At 38.4% G+C, this 20,430-nt stretch overlaps 1 protein-coding gene across 5 annotated transcripts in view; it reads right to left on the bottom strand.

The window, feature by feature from the left end:
* REV3L (REV3 like, DNA directed polymerase zeta catalytic subunit) overlaps positions 1–20,430 on the bottom strand; it is a 102,603-nt gene that overhangs the window by 7,359 nt on the left and 74,814 nt on the right. For 2 of the 5 annotated variants that reach the window (XM_015858598.3, XM_085543631.1), the window contains 9 exons: positions 13,641–13,756; positions 10,598–10,716; positions 9,912–10,030; positions 7,103–7,244; positions 4,869–5,113; positions 3,838–3,946; positions 2,749–2,955; positions 2,117–2,226; positions 987–1,101 (listed from right to left, as the gene is read on the bottom strand). In XM_015858598.3, coding sequence (XP_015714084.2) covers positions 987–1,101; positions 2,117–2,226; positions 2,749–2,955; positions 3,838–3,946; positions 4,869–5,113; positions 7,103–7,244; positions 9,912–10,030; positions 10,598–10,716; positions 13,641–13,756 — 1,282 coding nt within the window. Of the gene's footprint in view, positions 1–986; positions 1,102–2,116; positions 2,227–2,748; positions 2,956–3,837; positions 3,947–4,868; positions 5,114–7,102; positions 7,245–9,397; positions 9,559–9,911; positions 10,031–10,597; positions 10,717–13,640; positions 13,757–20,190; positions 20,321–20,430 lie in introns of those variants that run through there. The other 3 variants (XM_015858599.3, XR_014944846.1, XM_085543633.1) reach the window with 3 other exon arrangements.

The following is a 20,430-nucleotide window of genomic DNA, read 5'->3' as shown; positions in this document are numbered from 1 at the left end:
GGTGCCACACTTCTTTACCAGATGCTCCAGCTTTGACTCTGTGTGTATTGAGCATTTTCCTGCCTTAGGAAGCCACTCTAGGAGAAGACAAAGTAATTTGAGCCCCAGGTCACATGAAGTAAAGCACTCAGACATGTATGTAAGTGTATCTTAACACCTCATTATTTTTTCTGGCCAATAATTCCTTCAGACTGATGATACAGAATTACCTCAAAGAAGTGGGAAGGGTCTCTGTACATCAGACAGTGAGGAAAGGTTTATGTCTTCCATGAGTATCCTGAATTCTCTTGCTAATATTTTTTCTGCTGTATTTTCAGTGAAAAATATCAATTTGCTTATGAATTCAGACTGAACCTCTTGGATCTGGTATGTATGCTAAGAATGTCGAGAACATCTGAACCAATCACCAATGACTTTGCCAGGATAAAACTCCACCAAAATTAGAATCACATTGTCTCGCTCTTCTATGAAAAGCTTACTGTCATTAGTACTTTGTCCAAAAGCCTACTGAATGAATGTCTGTCATTTCTGAATTTATATGTATATATATAACACAGACATATCCGGAAGTGTGTGAAAGCTGACAGAAGAATAAACATCTGGTTAGTAGTTAATACACTGGAATCTCTTTATGGGTTGGTTTACATTCTCTCTACTGAGTTTGTTTCCTTCTATGTGTATAATACCAAACTGAGGGAGACATTTCCAAAACTTAATGAAAAGGGAACTTCAAACTGCCTGGTGCTGGCAGTGCAACAGGACACAAGGCACCCAGATGTGAAAATGGGAAGAGCTCTCTTTGCTTTCACTCTGCAGCATTCTTCTGACAAGGTCACTAGGGCATTATGAAGGAGTTGGCAATACACCCACAAAAACAGTACAGTGCATGACTGTTATTAATAATTACATTATATTTACATCCAGAAAAATCTTTTATCTTCACATTGCTTTCAACTCAACACACTTGAAGTAAAATTTTCTTTTACCTTTTCAAACTTCAGTTTAACAGGTTTGGGGTTTGTTGCTGTTACAGCTTCAGCAATTTCTTGACCAATCTTGAAAGATTGCTCCTTAGTGGCTCCTTTCAAGAGTACAAACATGCTGCAAGAAATCAGACATACATAGGAAATAAGAACAAATCTGTTCAACATAGTTTCTGAAGCTTATAAGCTAGTTTCCCGATGGCAAGACAAAGACACACACGGTTATAAATCCTGTTCAATTCTATCATATCGAAAAGCCAAAAACCTGAGAAACTTTAGTGTTCAGTGGAAGATTAGGAGTGCCAAAGGTGTGATAAATACTGAGGGTTGCAAGCGTGACTACTCCAGGCACAGCAAAACACTAAGTTCTCAGGAGAGAACTGTAGGGACCTCTGGGTATAACTGCTTCTTTCGCTATGGCCAGCAGGAGGATCTATCTTGCTTCCCCTAAGAGTTCTTTTTTCAGTGTATATGTAACTACTACAAATCTACTATATTTGAAATTTCAAGTCTTTCACCACATCTGACTGAAATTGCTCACTGGATTCACAAGTCATTAAAGAGGAACCACCAGATCAACTCTGTGTCCCAGGGCAGAGAAATGATCCAAGTTCAGGAGCAGCGGTCCATCATTTAGAGTAACTAAGAAAGGGGAGATATTTATGTCAGGTACTTCAGGCAGACTCATCATATCATTTTATGCTTCGGTGGCTGCTTCTGAATTGCATCCACTCATGAAGCTTAAAAGAGTGCTTTCCTCTAAGCATCAGCATGCAATATCTAATATACTGCAAATCACTCTATTTTCCAATAGGAATGGCATCGTGAGCAGGAACCAAAACACTCACTCAATAAAGAAGACTTTTATTTTATTAACACTAGAAAAAAATATAAAATTCTTTTTCTTCTTCCTATTCCATAAAATTTCCTAAAGAAAGAAAACCTTCTAGGTGCTTCCTAAGAGTCCTAAAAGAAACTCCAGGAAACTAAATACTCTTTACTTTGCATTATTCAGCATGACAGTAAGCAACACCCCAAACAGGGTTAATGTACCTTTTTCAGTATCATAAGCAAGTCCTTTTTGTTGAGAGAACAGAAAAATACATCTATGAAGAACTAATATGACTTATTACCTGTCCGTATCTCCATACACAACATGAGCACCCCATTTTTTGGTATCATTCACCAGTTTTATAGCACGCTCCAATGTTTCTCTGGCTTTGTGGACAATGCTGTCCCCAAGCTGCAATGTTAAAGAGAAATTGAAATTCTTTATTCGAGTGCTGAAACTGATATGAGCTTTTGGTGAATATGGTCTAACCTGACTTGATCTGTCTCTGAAAACTACTCTATCAACACACTGTATTATATTTAATGGCTTAAAAGAATATAATACATTAAAAATAAAAAGCTTGCTTACAACACACCACCATAGTAGGAATTAAAAGAAGAGTGATCAAATTATTACAAAAGAGTTAAAATAAAATAAAGAACAGCTCTTATGATGCTACTCTGATTACAGAATCATAGAATGGCTTGGGTTGGAAGGGACCCTTTAAGATCATGTAGTTCCAACCCCCCCCCCCCCTGCTATAAGCAGGGACACCACCACTAGATCAAGTTGCTTACAGCCCCACCCAGCCCAGCCTTGAACGCTTCCTGGGTAGGTTAAATATATTTCAAATATAATACTGTGTTATCTGCCTGTACATTAAAAACAGTGTATTTTTCACACTTTTTCTGTATTTTTATCTGCAGCCCTTACCTCAATACATGGCATTCTTCCAGAAAAACTAGCAGCAGTATAACCATATGTAAAATTAGCTATATATTTAAGACCTAACTGACGAGCTTCAAGCATTCGAGTTATAGCCTTGTCATGTTTGTAAGCCTTCATTGACTGTTTCACCATTATCCTTGTCTTCAAGATTTCTTCGAGCATTCTTGGCAGCACGCCCTTTCTTACTGAAGGCTGACATAAAGAGAACAAGGAAAAAAATTACATTAAAAAGACTAGTCTAAACATTTAAGAGTAGAAGCAAAACCTACAATCTTTAGATAATCACTGATAAGACAAATTAATGAGCAAGATGCCCCAGGCACCATTGACTTAGCTCTTCATGTAAATATTATAAGTAACACATAATACAGGCAGAGCTCTTAAGGGCCAGGTTAACAGCTTTTTGTTGTTCTCATCAGCTCTGCCAATGTAATGTTTTGCTAACCTTTTAAGCTAAAATGGTACCTCAACAGTTAACTTGCTCTGTTAATTCTGAAAGCATCAGGTGAAGGAACATCATCCTCTAAAAGTTCTACAAGCATTCTTTACCTACACTCTTGTTTTACATTAAATCATATATTTAATGTATGTTGATGACTGGCTAATTATTTGTAAGTGCTCCAGGCCATATTTATTAATTCATTATATATCAGCCAACAGTACACGCAGCATAAAATGAGAGCAATATAAGGCAAGTCAGGGAGTTTCATCTCCCAAACCGCGATGCTTTGTCTAGGAAAGCATTCTGCTTTTCATCCAGGAGAAGAATGAAGTGTTACGTGCAGATAATTACTGTTTGATCCCCCAAACTGCACAAGTGAAATACAGTTTAATTATAGATGAAATAAGCCTTTGGTATAAATGAAAGCATAAAGATGACATTTTATTTTCTGAACTGCTGTAAGTTCAGTACTCTGACAAGTATCAACAAACACTGGGAAATGAAACTAAGCCTCCCCCCTCTTCCCATCTGCACTTAATGCAGCAAAATTTAAGCTACGACATCAAATTGATCTTGAGCTAGTCAGCCAACAGGACGTGAAAATGCCTGTCACAGGGCACTGACATCGTTACCTTGACAAAAGCCACACCACTGGGTGACACTGTGATATCGTGCCTAATCTGGTAAAGCAAATCAGGAGGTACTCTCAGAGAGGTGCAGCCAAATTTGAATGCATCATATCTAATAAAAGAAAAAATAAATATGGACATCACTCATTCCTTCATTTACAGCCCAATGAAACAAAAACATCAACTCACACTAAAGTGTGATAATACTAGCAAGGACAGAATGACAATTACAGTCTCAGGTATAAACAGACCATTGTTTTAAACTTTTTTAGCTTCATACAGAACATTCTAGGAGTAAAGTAATAATATATGGCTAAATTCCACATAGGGTAGTTTACCCATCCCTTAATTAATGTGTTACTTCCAAATGTTAAGTTAGTGGAAGCAGACAATCGCACAACCACCTTGTATGGAAACTAACAAGTAACACATTGCACACATTTTCTCCCTGCAAGTTCAGAATTTCAAATCTGAAACTTGAAATTCTTCTGACAACACTCAGGAATCATTGCATAATTCTTCCTTTCTTACAAATACTGATTTATAGAGGTAATTATAACGAGCAGTATTTTTTTTCTTTCTCCCATTTAAGAGAACTACTGCTAAGATGAAGAGGTGCTACACAGAGTAATTGTATTTTTCATTTTGCATCGTTAAGGCAAGAGTGAACTGCAAGAGTTAAAAGATGGCAACAACAACTTCTGAACATAGCCTGGAAAAAAATATGTCTAGTTCTGAAAACAGATAATGGATTTATACGGTGTTCCAACTTGTTCTGAACAATATTAAAAACTAGCATCACCACGGTAATGGTACATACGTGCACACATGCACAGACACACAGATTACTACTATTGTTATACACATTCATACACCCACATGGTCAACCTTTACCACCTCATATTCTGTAACAGAAAATGGGGCTATTCACACACATCCATAATTTCCAATGACATGTGAGGGCTCTCAGTATCTTACAAAAGATGCTGACATCTCTGCTGAACCAAAGTTCATAAGAAAGGAAAATAACTTACTTTCCTAAGTTTTCAACAGGTCCCAGACAGGTTGAAAAACAGTAGTTGTACGCTATCACAATGGAAGGATATAATGACTGGAAGTCTAGCACAAGAACAGCGTTGCTGTAGAAGCGGGATTCGGGCTCCATTATTAAGGGAACACATTGAGGGGCTTTCATTTGAGCTCGCTGCTGGATACTGGGTGTCACAGGGATATAATTCATTGGCTTTGCAACACGCAGCATCATAGATTCCACGCGATACTGTAAAAAAGATTGGATATAGTCATTACCATTTCAAAAACAGAATAAATATGGTTATATTCAAACTATATAAGTATGCACTTAGATTTCAGTTGTGCAGTTGTGCAGTAGTGTACGCTGTTGCTGCTTACTTTCTAAACCTGTGTATCCAGTGATGGGTTCAGATATGTGAAGAGATGGTCAGGGAGTAGATCTTTGCAAGAGCTAATTTTTTTTCCTTCTATTTTTCAGCAAGTACTTCAACTACCTGACTAATAATCCATACTGTCACCATCTCATGTTAGAGTTGTTTAGTAAGCAATGGAATATACAAAGACAGCTTAACAAGAGAAAAATGAACTTTAGAAGTCTTGTAAAGCTTAACAAAAGACACATAAAACCACGTACAAAATTAACTGAAAACCTTTCTTAGCGCTATTTAATTTTAACATCTTTTTATATAAGGAGAAAAGGATCATATTCGTATGATGCAGTGATCATTATTCTGAGTGGAAAAAAAAACAATCTGAGGTGACTGGGAGTTGTTGCAACTTGCCATTTTTGTGAACTAGAAAGTTTCAATGGAGGATAAAAAAAAGAAAAGTGTACAGAAGGAAAGAGAAAAGAACAGTCAGGATAGAAAATGCTGCATGTTTCTGTTGCTCACTCCCACCCACAGCCATTTGAGAAAATGACAGGCAGAACAGTCTTTGCAGGCTGCAATCATGATAGTTGAAGTGTGACTACAGTTGGCGGTATGCCTGTCACACCCTCCCTGTCCCTAACTATACGGTATGCCGATTCAGGGAGCTGAACTGGCAAATACCAATCAAACACTCCTTTCTCTCCACCTCCAGCTCCCCATCACCAAAAAGTTAAAAAAAAAAAAAATTAAAATAGGGCTGTTACAGCTACGCATCAACAAAAACATGCACAGGGTTAAGAGCTTACACAGGCAAGCACAGTCAGGGAAAATAGGTGGCAATATTTTAAAACTGGCTTTAATCATTTCCATTTTTTAAATGGTTAAGGAAATGCAGCCTCAGCCACTCTAGTCTTTGGCTGGCTTAAGACATCAGCTGTTTAGGACGTTAGCTTTTACGTTGTCTGTCTGTTGACAGAATTTGGCAAAGTAATCAAATCCTGGTCAGCTATCTGTCTACTAAAACAGAAAGCAGAAAGATGGTAGGAAAGACAACAGAGGAGCAAACACATTAGTGAGAATAGGTCTCGCATTTCAGTTGATATCTAAGTCTCATTTGAAGCTGTGAAAACAGCTTAGTTAACCTAAACAATCAGAAACTGGGTGAGAAAAGTCCTTCTACGTCACGGAGACTCCTTGTATCCCAAGGAAAGAATAGAGTACATCTGCCCTGCTTCCTTTTCTTCTGATGTCAGCATCAAATTAACAGAACTATGCACCTGGCGTTACTTATGTACTTCATAAAGCCAGAGTGTTTCTTGTCTTATTGTCAAATCTCACCCAGTGATCGCCTGAACAGAGGATGTCACTTATAACACACAGAGAGTTGTTCTGCTTGCTATGGAAGAAAATCATCTCCTCTCTCAGATATGCTTTATTATATTACTTGATATCATAGAATTACAGAATTACCCAGGTTGGAAAAGACCTTGAAGATCATCAAGTCCAACTGCAGCCTAAGATATCTTAAAAAGTGCTCATTGTCAGACTCATGTAAGTGTGAAAAATATCAACCCACAATGAAAATTTAGTGTTCCAAAAGTCAGTAGAGGAGATTCACTGGAATAATTACATTTGGGGCACTGTTAATTATTTTCAGTAGCTACTTTTAATATCTGACATTAATCATTCAATCCATTATTACTGCTTTTGTATTGTCTTTCTTAATGTTTAATTTTCACGTTATACAAAGCAGTCCTCTGGCCTCATAAAAATACAAACTGTGGCTCTAAAAATATACTGATATACATAAACATTTTGTAATGACTGCTTTGTTTTTGTGAAGTGTAAGGAATACTAAATCTTACCTGGGAGCCTCTTGTTAAAACATGTAAGAACTGAATGCCAAAAAGTCTTGCCATTTCACTTGTTCTGTCAATCAAATCCAGTTTTTGTAACAACTGGAGGTTCCCATGGACCCGGCTGACATAATGATCAACCATTTTCCATCTGTGAAAGTGAACACCTCGTTATATACAATTAGGAAAGTGCTGCTCTTTCTAAGAAAAATGCATTTTTATGACAGCTTATTAAAAACGAGCAAATAAAATGTTCCCTAGGATGTTTTCATACAGTCCTTTAAAAAACGTGGCACACATACACTTACATGTTCTAAAGATATACACAAAATGTGGTACAGTAACCTACTCCTAAGGCACATCACAATAACATGCTATATCCGGTTCTCCTTATCACACATTCATAGAATTGCTCAGGTTGGAAAAGACCATAAAGATCATCAAGTCCAACCACAACCTGACCATTACCAGTATTAGCCTCAAGCAACCCTCTGCTAAATTATGTCTCCAAGCGTCATATCCAAACGGTTTTTAAACATGTCCAGGGATGGTGACTCAACCACCTCCCTGGGGAGCCTATTCCAGTGCTTAACAACTCTTTATGTAAATAAGTTCTCCCTGATATTCAACCTAAACTTCCCCTGGCATAACTTGAGGCCATTTCCCCTCGTCCTGTCACCTGTCAACAGTGAGAAGAGACCAACTCTACTCTGTCTCTACCATTCTACATTTCAGGTATTGAAAGACAGCAATAAGGTCTCCCCTCAGCCTCCTCTTCCCCAGACTAAACAGCCCCAGTTCCCTCAGTAACTCCTCATAGGGCTGATTCTCCAAGCCCTTCAGAAGCCTCGTTGCCCTTCTATGGACCTGCTCCAGCACCTCAATGTCCCTTCTGTGCTGAGGTGCCCAAAACTGAACACAGTACTTGAGATGAGGCATCACCAATGCCAAGTACAGAGGCAGGATGACTTCCCTAGTCCTGCTCACCACACCATTCCTGATACAAGACAGGATGCTGTTGGCTTTCTTGGCCACCTGGGCACACTGCTGGCTCATATTCAGCCAACTGTGCATCAGGACACCAAGGTCTCTTTCCATCAGGCAGCTTTCCAGAAACTCGTCCCCAAGCCTGAGCGTTGCCTGGTATTGTTGTGACCAAAATGCAGGTCCCGACACTTGACCCTACTGAAACACTCACAGTTTACCTTGGACCATCAATTCAGCCTATAGAATCATAGAATCCTTAGAGTTGGAAGGGACCTTTAAAGGCCATCTAGTCCAACTCCCCTGCAATAAGTAGGGGCACCGCAACTGGATAAGGTTGTCAAGGGACTGATCCAGCCTTCAAAGTCTCCATGGGTGGGGCACCAACCACATCTCTAGGCAATCTGTTCCAGCACCTCACCACCCTCACTTTAAAATACTATTTCCTTTTATGCAACCAAAATTTACCCTCTTTGAGCTTGAAGCCATTTCCCCTTGTTCTGTCATCACAGACCCTGCTAAGGAGCCTGTCCCCTTCTTTCCAGTAGCTCCCCTTTAGATACCAAAAGGCCTCTATAAGGTCACCTCACACCCTTCTCTTCAGCAGGCTGAATGGCCCCAGCTCTCTCAGCCTGTCCTCATAGGAGAGGTGCTCCATTCCATGGATCGTTTTTGTGGCCCTGCTCTGGATATGCTCCAACAGGTCTCTCCTGTGCTGAGGACTCCACATCTGGATGCAGTACTCCAAGTGAGGCCTCACCAGTGCAGAGCAGAAGGGCATGATCACCTCCCTCGACCTGCTGGCCACACTTCTTTTGATGCAGCCCAGGATATACAGTTGGCTTTCTGGGCTATGAGGGTACATTGCTGGCTCATGTTCACCTTCACATCCCCCAGGTCTTTTTTGGAAGAGATGTGCTCAATCCTTTCATCCTCCAGCTTGTATTGGTAGTGAGGATTGCCTCAATCCAGATGAGAGACCCTGCATTTGGATTTATCGAACCTCATGAGGTTCACCTGGGCCCACTGCTCAAGCCTGTCTATGTCCCTCTATCACCCTAGAAAATTACTAAACCAGAAAGTTTAGCTTCTCTTTATCTGTTTACATGCTTTGTTTTTTATTTGTGTTGTTATGTTGTTATTGTTGTATCTTTTTTTTTTTTTCTTTCCTGAAAGGACTTTTGTGGTAACAACCTTCCACAGAATTTGTTCAATTTAAACTTGTAATTTCAACACTAGACTAAGTTCCCACATAGTCTAAAAGTACTTAAGATACCATATGTGCATTATGAAAGACATACAAATCAGTACTCACAGTAATATGAATTGTTGACATGACACAACACCAAAACACTCCAAGGAAGGGTGAAGCCCACTGCGATATGTGTCATTTACAGATATTTTTAAGCAGCTATAGCTACTGCCTGAACATCCCGTACACTGTTCTGTACTATTCTTAAGCCTAGCTTGGATGGCATGCACTGTAAAGTAGAACAGAAACCTGCCAGTTTATTAGAAATCCTTCTGATGAATCCTATATACAAAATGAAGATCTTAGAACTTCAAAATATCTATTCAGGCATGCTGGAACTATAACTTAAAATTGCTTTGCTATTTTAAAAAGAAAAACAAAAACATCATATTGAGGGTATATCTATATAATGGAACGCATCAGAACAGGAGAGTAAACAAGCTCATGTTGCTGGATGTAGACTGTTCTAGTACCTCGGCTAAATTGTTTATTTCCCTCTATGCTGATTATAGCTTGTATTTACCCAATGCTGAGAATCTGGCCTTAGAAAGAACAAACAAAAATCTCATAACAATGGATTACCTGTAGACATCTGCCTTGTTATCAAACCAGTCAGACAGGACTCGGAAAGTAAACAGAGGGAAACGCTGATGAAGAACATGAAACCCCACATTTTCAAAGGTGTAATTCATTAGATTCACCTACAAAAATGCAGAGGATGTGTTAATGTGCACAAAGTCTTTCACAGTCAAGAAAATATGTACTTTTAAAGAATGCTAACAACTAATTTATTGACTTTTTATTAGTCAATTTTCTTTGTAACCTGAGTATAAACTTCTAAATATAGAAGTCCCTAACTATTTGCAAGTCATGAAATAATATCCTTCATCATCTGAAGGGACTACACAGAATTAAAGAGATCACAAAGACCAGGTCTGAGTTGGATCAGAACAAAGTCTTTTAAGACTGAACCAGCAGCATTTGGAATGTGAAGTCATGAACAGCAAAAAGAATAAGTCTGAGAACTCAAAACAAGTTTAAGTACTTAATGCAGTACAAGTGCTGCACTAGCCGATATGTTAAAATGGCTAAGTTGGCTTCAGTATTTTAGATTTTATTGATACACAAAATCTATTCTCACAGAGCAGCAGAGTTCTGAAAAGGTGTACAAAAACAAAAAGGTAGCATAAGTTACATTAACTTTTAAACAGCATGCAATAATTCAGAAAAGCATAAATTCAACACGTTAAACTGCTTTTAAGCATTACCTCATTTCTCATCATTCTCCAAATATTTAAGATAATTCTCCCAACAATATTGATTTCACTCATTGTATCCGACCCATATTCATCCAGCTCAGCTGCGAATCTGTTCTCTTTATTATCATCTAAAGGTATTAAAAGAAAATATATTGAGACAAGTTAGAATCCAGTCAACATTATCCCTCTGCTCATTTGGGGGGGTCTCCAAAAATAATATTAATTGTACAAGATTGCTAAACAAAATTTCTCCAAGTTTTTCCACTCTTGCATATCCCTCTGAAGATAACTTCTTGGATTCATTGAAATGGCGTCCATGGCAATATATTCTCCACAGTGAATATATTGGCTAAGTTACACTGATCTTACATGAGAGCTAGTTGCAAGTTCATCAGTGCATAATGCACACAAGAAAAGTGATTTCAGCACTGAAGAATTCATAACTCAGGGTTCTACTTCTAATGGTTTTACACAATTAGAACCAAGTCATAGGAGAGAAAACTCAGCACTTTTCAGTCTGTGGAAGCAAAAACATTACAGTGGGAGGAGGTACACATAAGTTCTAGATAGTGCAGACTGAGAGAAGGAAACAGGAAGGAACAAATACAGAGGCAGAAGCAGTAATCTGACTTTCTTTAACACAGTAGTGATTATCCTACAAGTAAGACAATCTTTCTCCATCTTTTCTTTTCGATACACTGAAATATTACAACACAGGAGAAGACAGTTTCTTGTACACATTCCTTGAAAATGTTTTTCTTTCAGTAATCCTGAGGCTATAGGCTTGGTATCCTTTCCTGAGATATCTCAGAAAAGTGAAGAACTTACGTTTCCCTCCCTTTTTTTTTTTTTTTTTACATTTTAAATTGGAAGCAGAAATTACCACAGTGTTTTTCCAAGACTGCCTACTCACTCCACTGTTACTTTGGTTCTCCTCTTCTGACTTCTTTAGGAGATTCACTATGCATCTCAAGTTCCCTTCATGTCATGCTGGTAAAGGTGACTGAGGATACTGTGGTCACAAGAGACCCGCTCCCCCATTGAGCAAGAGAATTTGCATACAAGGTGCACCACAAAATTACAAAAACCTGCAATGCTCTACAACTGGCACGGGGAATACATCACCAGAACCATTTGAGCCTCTGTGGAAGGAGAACTGGGCATTTTTCCTATCTTTCAAGTGTGTGAGATGAAATACAAAGAAGTGTCTCCTCATCTTGTTCCCTACTCCCTACTGTTGAGTTGTGATGCAAAGAAGGAAGCACACAGAAAAAAAGAATACCACTCAGCTCAGGCACAGTACTCACTTATGGTGTGTTCTAATGACTTATGTACAGTTCACTTATAAATGGCAGAGGCAGCACCAGACTCAGCCAATAAAGCCAAACAAGAGAGAAGTCCAGCTTTCTTTAAATTGAAGTCACAAGAAAGGGAAGGACAAGTACCTTCTATCTGTATTTCAAAAGGAAGAAAGAGCAGCATGCTGCTAGAAGGAGCACTTCCTGTTCTGAAAATAAAGTATGTGAAGAAGGGATGGAAATACGAAGCACAGGGGGTGGAAAAGCAACAGAAACACAGAATGGTCAAGGAGACCACAAAGCAACAGAGAACACAACACTTGTACATGCATGCAAGCCCACACTTATTTTAGGCATTTTTAGGAAGAGCTCAGTGTGAAAATTTCCATATCTTCCTCCTGTAGTTCAATGACAAAAGAAATTGCTTACATTACTTACCTTAAAATAAAGCATTTATAAGAACTAGTATTATGTATTCCACTTCTGGGGTACATCTTAATACCTGGCACAAGAACTTGTGCACTATGAATACCAGTGCTGTGAAGATCATTCTTATGTCATGCAGGTTCACAGAACCTAGGTTCATAGGTTCTCTTTATGTCCAAAGATATTAAGAGCTACAACTCTATATTTCTTCACTATAACTGAACTCAAATTATGTAGGACTCAATAGCTCCAGGGAAGGAACCCTGATTCTGAAATACATAGAGATACCTCAACTGAAGCCACCAAAGAAATTCAATAACAAGGTTTGTGCAATCAGCTGTAATTCCTGCAGAACAAATTTGAGATCTTTATGCTGAATACAGAAACTCATGACCTTGGATGACCAATTTACGCATAAATTGTTCTGTGCTTCTGCTTTTACATGTTAAGCACTTAAAAGTCCAGCTGCAAACAACCTTCAACTGGGGATGTAAATTTATTCCTACATTTTCTTGTCCCTGAATGGCCTCTGTACTCAGACATTTTCCAAACAAGTCACAGTTATCAAGAGCATACAAAGATTTTCAGACTATAAAAGGAGCCCATAAATACTGAAACTTCAAGGAAGAAGTGACTGAAAGTTTTTAATATGACAATCAGAGGCAAACACCTCTTATTTCAAGGCTACTTAGTTTCTGTACAGATCTTCAACAAGAACCCTGTCAAAAGCAACTTTTGCTGCTGTTTTTCATTTTTAAAAATCTAATCTCCCTTGTCCGCACCTTTTTTTGACAACCGCAAAGAGCTACAGCAAAGTATTTAGTAAATTTTCACTTCATGAAGCCATTGACTCTTCTCAGGTCAGTTTATTTTTTCAGCTGTTCACTAATTGTCACCTTCAGAATGACAGTTTACATTAATTGTCTGAGTGTAGATAAAAAGATAACACCCTCCTAGATAACTTTGCTCAGGTTCTCAAGAAAGACAACAATACAAACAGATCTTTTTCTGAATGCTGGAAGAAGGCATCAGCAGGTAGGACTTTGGGATGCAGCAAAATGGGATCCCAACAAGAAAACACACAACTATTGAAAAAGAATTTAGAGTCAAGTATATGGGACATACCCAGAAGTGGAATACACAAGACATTTCAAGATTCAGCAGATATTAAAAACCACTATCTCATTGGTACATTTATTTTTTTTTTTAAATATAATTATATCTATAACAGAACAGCAACAACATTAAAGAGGCCTATATGAAAAATCACTCTGCATTTTGACTTTTTTTCTATTGCAATTGAACTCAAACCCTATACAGTAACTTACCTGGCACACGAGAAATCATCTGGCATAAATCAACATTTAATGCAGCAGCCCTCTGTAAGAGATAACCCCAGGAATGCATCTGGACTTCATAGCCTAACAAAATGTCTGGGTCATATCTAGAGCAGGGGGGAAAAAAGAAAATGAGCTTCATATTATTTAAGAAAATATTTTCCACGAGCAGAGTATAAACAGGATTTCATTCTAATTATGGTCAAAAAAGGATTTTTATAACATAAAGCTGAAAACAAACAAAAAAAGAAGAAACATCTTCATTGGGAAAGCAATTTCTTTTATACACACCTATGTTGTTTTAGCCTTTACAAACAAAGAACAAACCTGAAATCTAATAAGAGCTGTATCAAGCATGACTACAAGCTTACTACCTGCAGAAGACAGGCACAATCAAACACAGCCCATTTATCAACATTTGCTGTACTATTTTTCTCTATAAAATAGAATAGAATTTATTACTAGTTTTTTTTTGCAAGTATCAGTGTGTCTTGCATACTGCAGTATAATAATCGAAGGACACTTCTGGTCCAAAGTGATGACTCTTCATAGGGAAAATTAAAACTGACAATTGAATGAGTTGTGAAAATAGCAGCATGGAGAAAAGCAACCTCACATGCCAGATCTACTTAAATACCTCTTTCTTTAAGATCACATTTTTCTTACTATAAAATACCCCCAAAATACTGTTTTTATGCTGTACCTCATGCCAGGTGGAAAAATATGACTGGGTCAGGTATGGAAGAAAGGAGAGTCAATTTCTGACACAGTAGCTGCCCAGCTTTCAAATTAGGTCTCAGAGATTTGACTAGACATGAGAACAAGCAAGGTGGCTTCACAGCCAAAGCGCAGGTAGGGGTTGGCTCGGTGGAGCATCCATCACCTACCTTTTAAAAAGGCACTATTAAAAATGGAAGACATTTGAGCAGCTAGTCATTTGCACAAGAGCTTAAGAATGATTTTCTTGAGCTTGGAAGAAAAAGACCAGCCTAAGAAATTTCTGTTCTTTTTATAGCAAAGAAAAAAAAAAAAGAAAGAAAAAAAGAAGTTTCATCAGGAAGGACAGTTGCTTCAGTTGCTTCTTTCAGTGCAGTTCAGTTGTGAGGTTCAGAATCCCAGCTGGCATGATTCAACACAGCTAAACAATGATAAAAAAGGTAGAGGACTCAACAGTAACCTGAGGGTCCTGCACCACAGTCTATGCTCAACCTCACAGCAGGATGCAGGCTTGCAGACCTTAGGTTATGGGACAAGTAATACAGAATGATTTGAGCTGTGAAGGGAACTCAGAGATCATCTAGTTCTAACTATCCTGTCACAGGCAAGGTTGCCAGCCAATAGATCAGGCTGACAGAGCCACATCCAACCTAGTCCCGAACGCCTCCATGGATGGGGCTTCCACAGCTTCACTGAACAGCCCATTTCAGTGCCTCACCATCCTCTGAGTGAAAAATTTCTTTGTATCTAATCTAATTTATACTAATCTTATCTACGATTAACTACCACTACTACTAAGCAATGATTAGCTGACTGCTTGATATAGGAGTTATCCACACTTCTGCCAGAGATGCTTTTTGTGAAGAAAAAAAAGTATTTGAATCTTCTTATTCAGCATGAGCATCTCTTTATTACAATTTGGGCTTTTTCATTACCTAGCTAAAGTTGCAAACCCCTTTTCACACCTACTTCCACCTGTGTAGGAATGGCTTTGATAATTCTTTTTTTGCTAGAGCAGAACTATGCTTTTTATTTCTAGCATTCAGGAGATACAAAAAAACCATATTGTATTTGGGGGATATTTTGTTATTTCCTGTAAATATTAAATTAATGCTTTTTTGTTTCTGGATAAAAGAAATACATCTGAAGTCAAAGAAAAATACTCACTTTTAAATTCCATTCTAACTGTACCCAGTGGTGCAAAAGCAAAGCTGCTTGAACTTTTTATGGACAACCAAATGAAATTAGCCTGCAGCTCCTCTCAGTAGCAGAATCACAGTGTCAAAAAGTTATCACCATTTGCACACCAAAATAACACAATAATTGTGAACGGAGGTTCCAAAACTATAAACTGCCTCCATCTGAGCTTTGAAACCAGAAGGAATTATGCAATGTTCTATATAGTTATACAGCAGACAAAATTTAACAATTGACATTTTCACGTTAATTCTTGCTGCTGAACCACTCAGATACCAGCATATCATAAAATGTTGTTTATTATTTAAAATGAAGGAAAGCCTTACAGAAGCCTTACGTTTACATTCATATTCATTCATATTTGAAACCTGGTTTCACACTGTCCAAAATGGAAAATACTTATAGATTTTAGGCAAGGCAAGAAGTTATCCAGACAGGTTCTGTGACAGATGTATACTTGAGTGAGAAACTTATGAAGAGCTGCTTATGTGGCATGAAAACCATTACTCATTATGCCATGGGTGGCATGTTCCTTTGTGCTAGTTTTGAACAGAAATCAACATGCTGTTAGTAAGTAGCAAGTCACTGTAACTACACTAGTAGCTGCCATCTACCATAAGGGAAGGCTGTTTTGTGTTTTTCCTTGCAGGAATAGTGCTTTACCTCCCTCACTTCCTACTAAGGAGAGGACAAGTTTGATATTTTTCATTCTCCCTTATCACAGTATTTACAGTACACTATCCAATTGGTCTTCATCACCAGCTAAAGCTGTTTTACTAAAGATATCACAACAAGACCAGCTTTTACACCTGCAAGAAACTACCACGTTGTAGCACTGATTTTTGAAAGCTGTTGGCTAGGACTAACATGACAGGAACAAGACATAAGCCTGCCAACATAGTGCTCTTTTGTTACAAGGATGGGCACTGATACCGCTTTGCATGCTGTTGCTAGTCTCTCTGCAAAGATGAAAAGCAGCATTTATACTGGCAGGATTTAAACACGACAGCATTAGCATTCAACTCATACATGCTGCAGAGAGAAGAAATAAGATTATTTTCCTTTCTAGCTAAGTTATATGTGCTGTTATGCCATCTCTTCCACTTTCTCATCTGATAATTTCATGAATGAATTCTAAAGCTCTCAATTATGCCTTCCCTTTTATTATGTGTCTGCTTTTCCTGACTGCTATTTTTCTTCCAGCTATAATTGAGAGAAAAGGGGGGAAAGAAAATTAGGCCAGACCTACAACACAGACAAAAGCAGAATAACTGGTGACTCAAACACATAAGCGAAATCTCTGAAAGCATTTTTCCAGTTTGCTTTGAACAATAAAAATCCATGAAGTTGATAAAGGACATTACACCATTAAGCGGAGATGTCTACAGGAATATTCCACAGAAGATGGTACTAGCCTGGGAAAAGAAGGTTAGATTAACACATCTCTATTTTGTAGTGGGAATGCTACTAGAGCACTTACAGATGAATAAACATAATGCATTGCAATTAATTCAAAGTTTTAATTTGCACCATGTTTTATAAGATAAACACTACATAGAACATTTAAACACTAAGCAATAACAGCTAATTAAATTACAAATGATTTATCCCCAATATCTTTAAGAAAATCTTACATCTTGATCCTCTTTTTATGATCTTGGCAGAAACTACTTCCATGGGACCAAAGTACGGTGTGTAGCTAATGAGTGTCAAGTAACACTGAATTTTCTACCTTTTTTTCAAGCCCACTGTGTTTCCAAATTCTCTGCATGTCACAGAGATGGGGACTGTGCATTCCCACATAAGCTCCCCAAATATTGCTCCTCTCGTGCTTGCAGGATCAGCTCTTTTCTGCTATTTCATGGCATTTGTACAGAAAAGAGGCATGATTTATACTAAAACTGAAAGAGAGGCCAAGACATTTAATTTCTCTTTCATGGGAATCCACTGCTCCATCAGGCTTGGATATCTCTACTAACTCCTGCCTTTTTCTTTTCTTTCTTTTTTTATTAACATCTCCAAGACAAATCCCTGTAGCATTCCATTTCTCCTCCTTCAACAGGCAGCTTTTCTGTGTTCTGTACTGATTGGTTTAATGGAGCTATATGAACATGTTTATCCGTTTTTCTGCCTTTCGGTTCAGAAAGAGAGGTGATTTTGTTTTACTTTTTTGCAGGCAGGCAGATTTCTTCTGTTTTTCTCCAACACACTGCAGCTGACACCTTCTGATAAAGAGAAGGGCTACTCAGGGAGATTATTCAGGTAGCACCACAGAAACCATTAGCACAGCAGTACAGACACAGACTCCGTATCAAGACAGAAAACGTACTTCCCTTAGGCAACTCCAAAGAGCCTCATTGGCTCCAGAGGATGGGCGGGACATTATTTTTCAGCCGCTTAATGCCAGTTTTGAGCTCAAGTCCTACTTTCTTGTTTACAACCAGAGGACAGCTTACCAAAGGAAATCTGAATTTATGTAGGAGAAGCTTCCTCTCAAACTGCCCCAAATGAATCAGACATCTATCCATTTCACAGAAGAATCGTTAAGCTGGCATTTATTTTACCTAGGTATCTGCTTTGTCTTGTTGGAAAAAGGCTTATCTTGCTGTACTCATTCAGACCTAGCAAACACCTTCACAATGAAAGTGTAACTCAATCAAACTTCAGCTGACCAATCCCACTGAACTTGCTGAAGCAATATTTATTTTCAAGGAACATGTAAAACTGTAAATCAGCTATAAAAAGATTTGGTAGACTCTCCTCATTGAAAAATGGCTAGTAGTACAGCCCAGGGATAAATATGCTTCAAGCATTAAAATCTCACTGATCTATCAACTCTGTCTCAACATTTCCATCTCTCAAAACTGACCAACACACTGTAAAGACTGAATAGGTACTCTGTGTCATTTGTTCGAAGACAAAAAAAAGTAACAACACTTATAGACTTCTGATGGAAAAAGAGTAGAGACTGCTGAGCTAAGTAGTAAAGTGGTTACTTGCTAGGTCATATATAGTGACACATTTCCCAGAATCATCTTTTCCTCTCATTACTGTGCTGAAATACTCTAGTACTCTATTCTGAATGTTCTAATATGCTCAACCTGAATATACATCTACTGACAAAAAGTGACAGGATCAGATACTTCTTATGTTCAATAAAGGAGGAGAGGAGAGGAGAGGAGAGGAGAGGAGAGGAGAGGAGAGGAGAGGAGAGGAGAGGAGAGGAGAGGAGAGGAGAGGAGAGGAGAGGAGAGGAGAGGAGAGGAGAGGAGAGGAGAGGAGAGGAGAGGAGAGGAGAGGAGAGGAGAGGAGAGGAGAGGAGAGGAGAGGAGAGGAGAGGAGAGGAGAGGAGAGGAGAGGAGAGGAGAGGAGAGGAGAGGAGAGGAGAGGAGAGGAGAGGAGAGGAGAGGAGAGGAGAGGAAACAGCCTAAACAGATAAATGAAAGAATGGAACTTGAAACAAATGAGCATGTTCCACAACGTCACATAAATGAAATGAGGGCAAGAATCAGGCCAACTGATAAGAGAATGACTAGAATCAGGAACAAGAATTCTTCAACTGGACTGTGTAAGACAACTGCTCTCCCACAGGTGATGTATTCCCTGTTCAGGACACCAGCAAGCTGTTAAGGTCAGTTTCTGGTGTTGCCAATCAAGAACAAGTAGGATATTCTGTCATTCGCTCCAGCCTGATGCATTCATAAGTCCTAAGTGGTAATGCTTTTTGAACACGGCCTGATCATTTCTGTTTTCTTCACCTACCAGTGACCTACTATTAAGTGGACTTAACAGAACAACTAGAGTACTAGTTTGTGCTGGAAGAATCAATTTGAAAACAGCAACAGAAGGTTATATTAGAAATAATTCCCAATGGTGAAAATTTTCCCTAAAGCTGTTTACTTGTTCATTTGCCATTGAGGAAGATTTTTGCAGTCCACTAGTTTTTAACCAGAAGTTTTACAACACTTTTTTTCTCCAGTTAAAGCTGCTCTGAGACTAAACTTAATTTTTACCTAAGAAATACAAAACATTTACTCTAGCAAATTTTTGTTTTCTCTTTGGCTTAAGCTACAGAAAATAAGAGGGAAAAAGAGCTTCAATCTGCAGATGTATTGCAAGTTTTTAAAAAAAGTATTTGTAGAAAATGCAGTAGAAGTCTGACTCTTTAGCTTACATTGTATTGAGAGAGGAGGGAAGTAGACAAGAAGAATTATCTAAGATAGCAGTCTCCCTCTCCAAAAACAGATCAAATCTTTTATATCCTGGAAATACAAGTTAACTAAATCAACATTTGAAGTTGTTGAGTCAAAAAGGCATGCTAGCACAGTGTGCAAAGACAAAGAACGTCTCTTAAGAAGAGCTCTGCCAGTCAGCAGCTTGATAATTTCCTTCTTGGAGCACTACAGAAATCGAGTAATGTCTTCAATATGTACACCTGTAGTCTTCTGTCTTCAGTGATAAATATATGCCCTAACTACTGAATTCTCTCTCCCATGCTTACTCTTTAAATTTCCCCACAACTAATGGAGGGTTTTTGATTCACTGGAAGCTTCTCATTCTTAGTATTTTTCCTAAGTTTGATGGAGCACTAGATTTCCAAGAAAGAGAAAAATAAATTTTTCCTTACCTGAATTTTGTCTTCTCTGAACAAGGATCTGCTGCTCTGTCAGGACCCACCCTGTGTTGGTTGCATTCAGCAACTCTTTTTGTATTCTGGCTTCACGGGGTTGGTCAATGTCTTTCTCATCAGAGGTTTTCTGGTTGGAGAGAGAAAGAATGGCAAATGTACTCTGCCTACTACACATGTTTTTCTTGAGTCTGTATTCCAGCAGGGTGACTCACAGTTTGAATCTGTTTGTCTTTCCTT

This window comes from Coturnix japonica, chromosome 3 (assembly GCF_054131305.1).
Source record: "Coturnix japonica strain WE chromosome 3, WE-NBRP24, whole genome shotgun sequence".
Taxonomy (NCBI): Eukaryota; Metazoa; Chordata; class Aves; order Galliformes; family Phasianidae; genus Coturnix; species Coturnix japonica.
The sequence above is the reverse complement of the archived record's forward strand: the minus strand, read 5'-3'. Positions and strand labels throughout refer to the sequence as shown.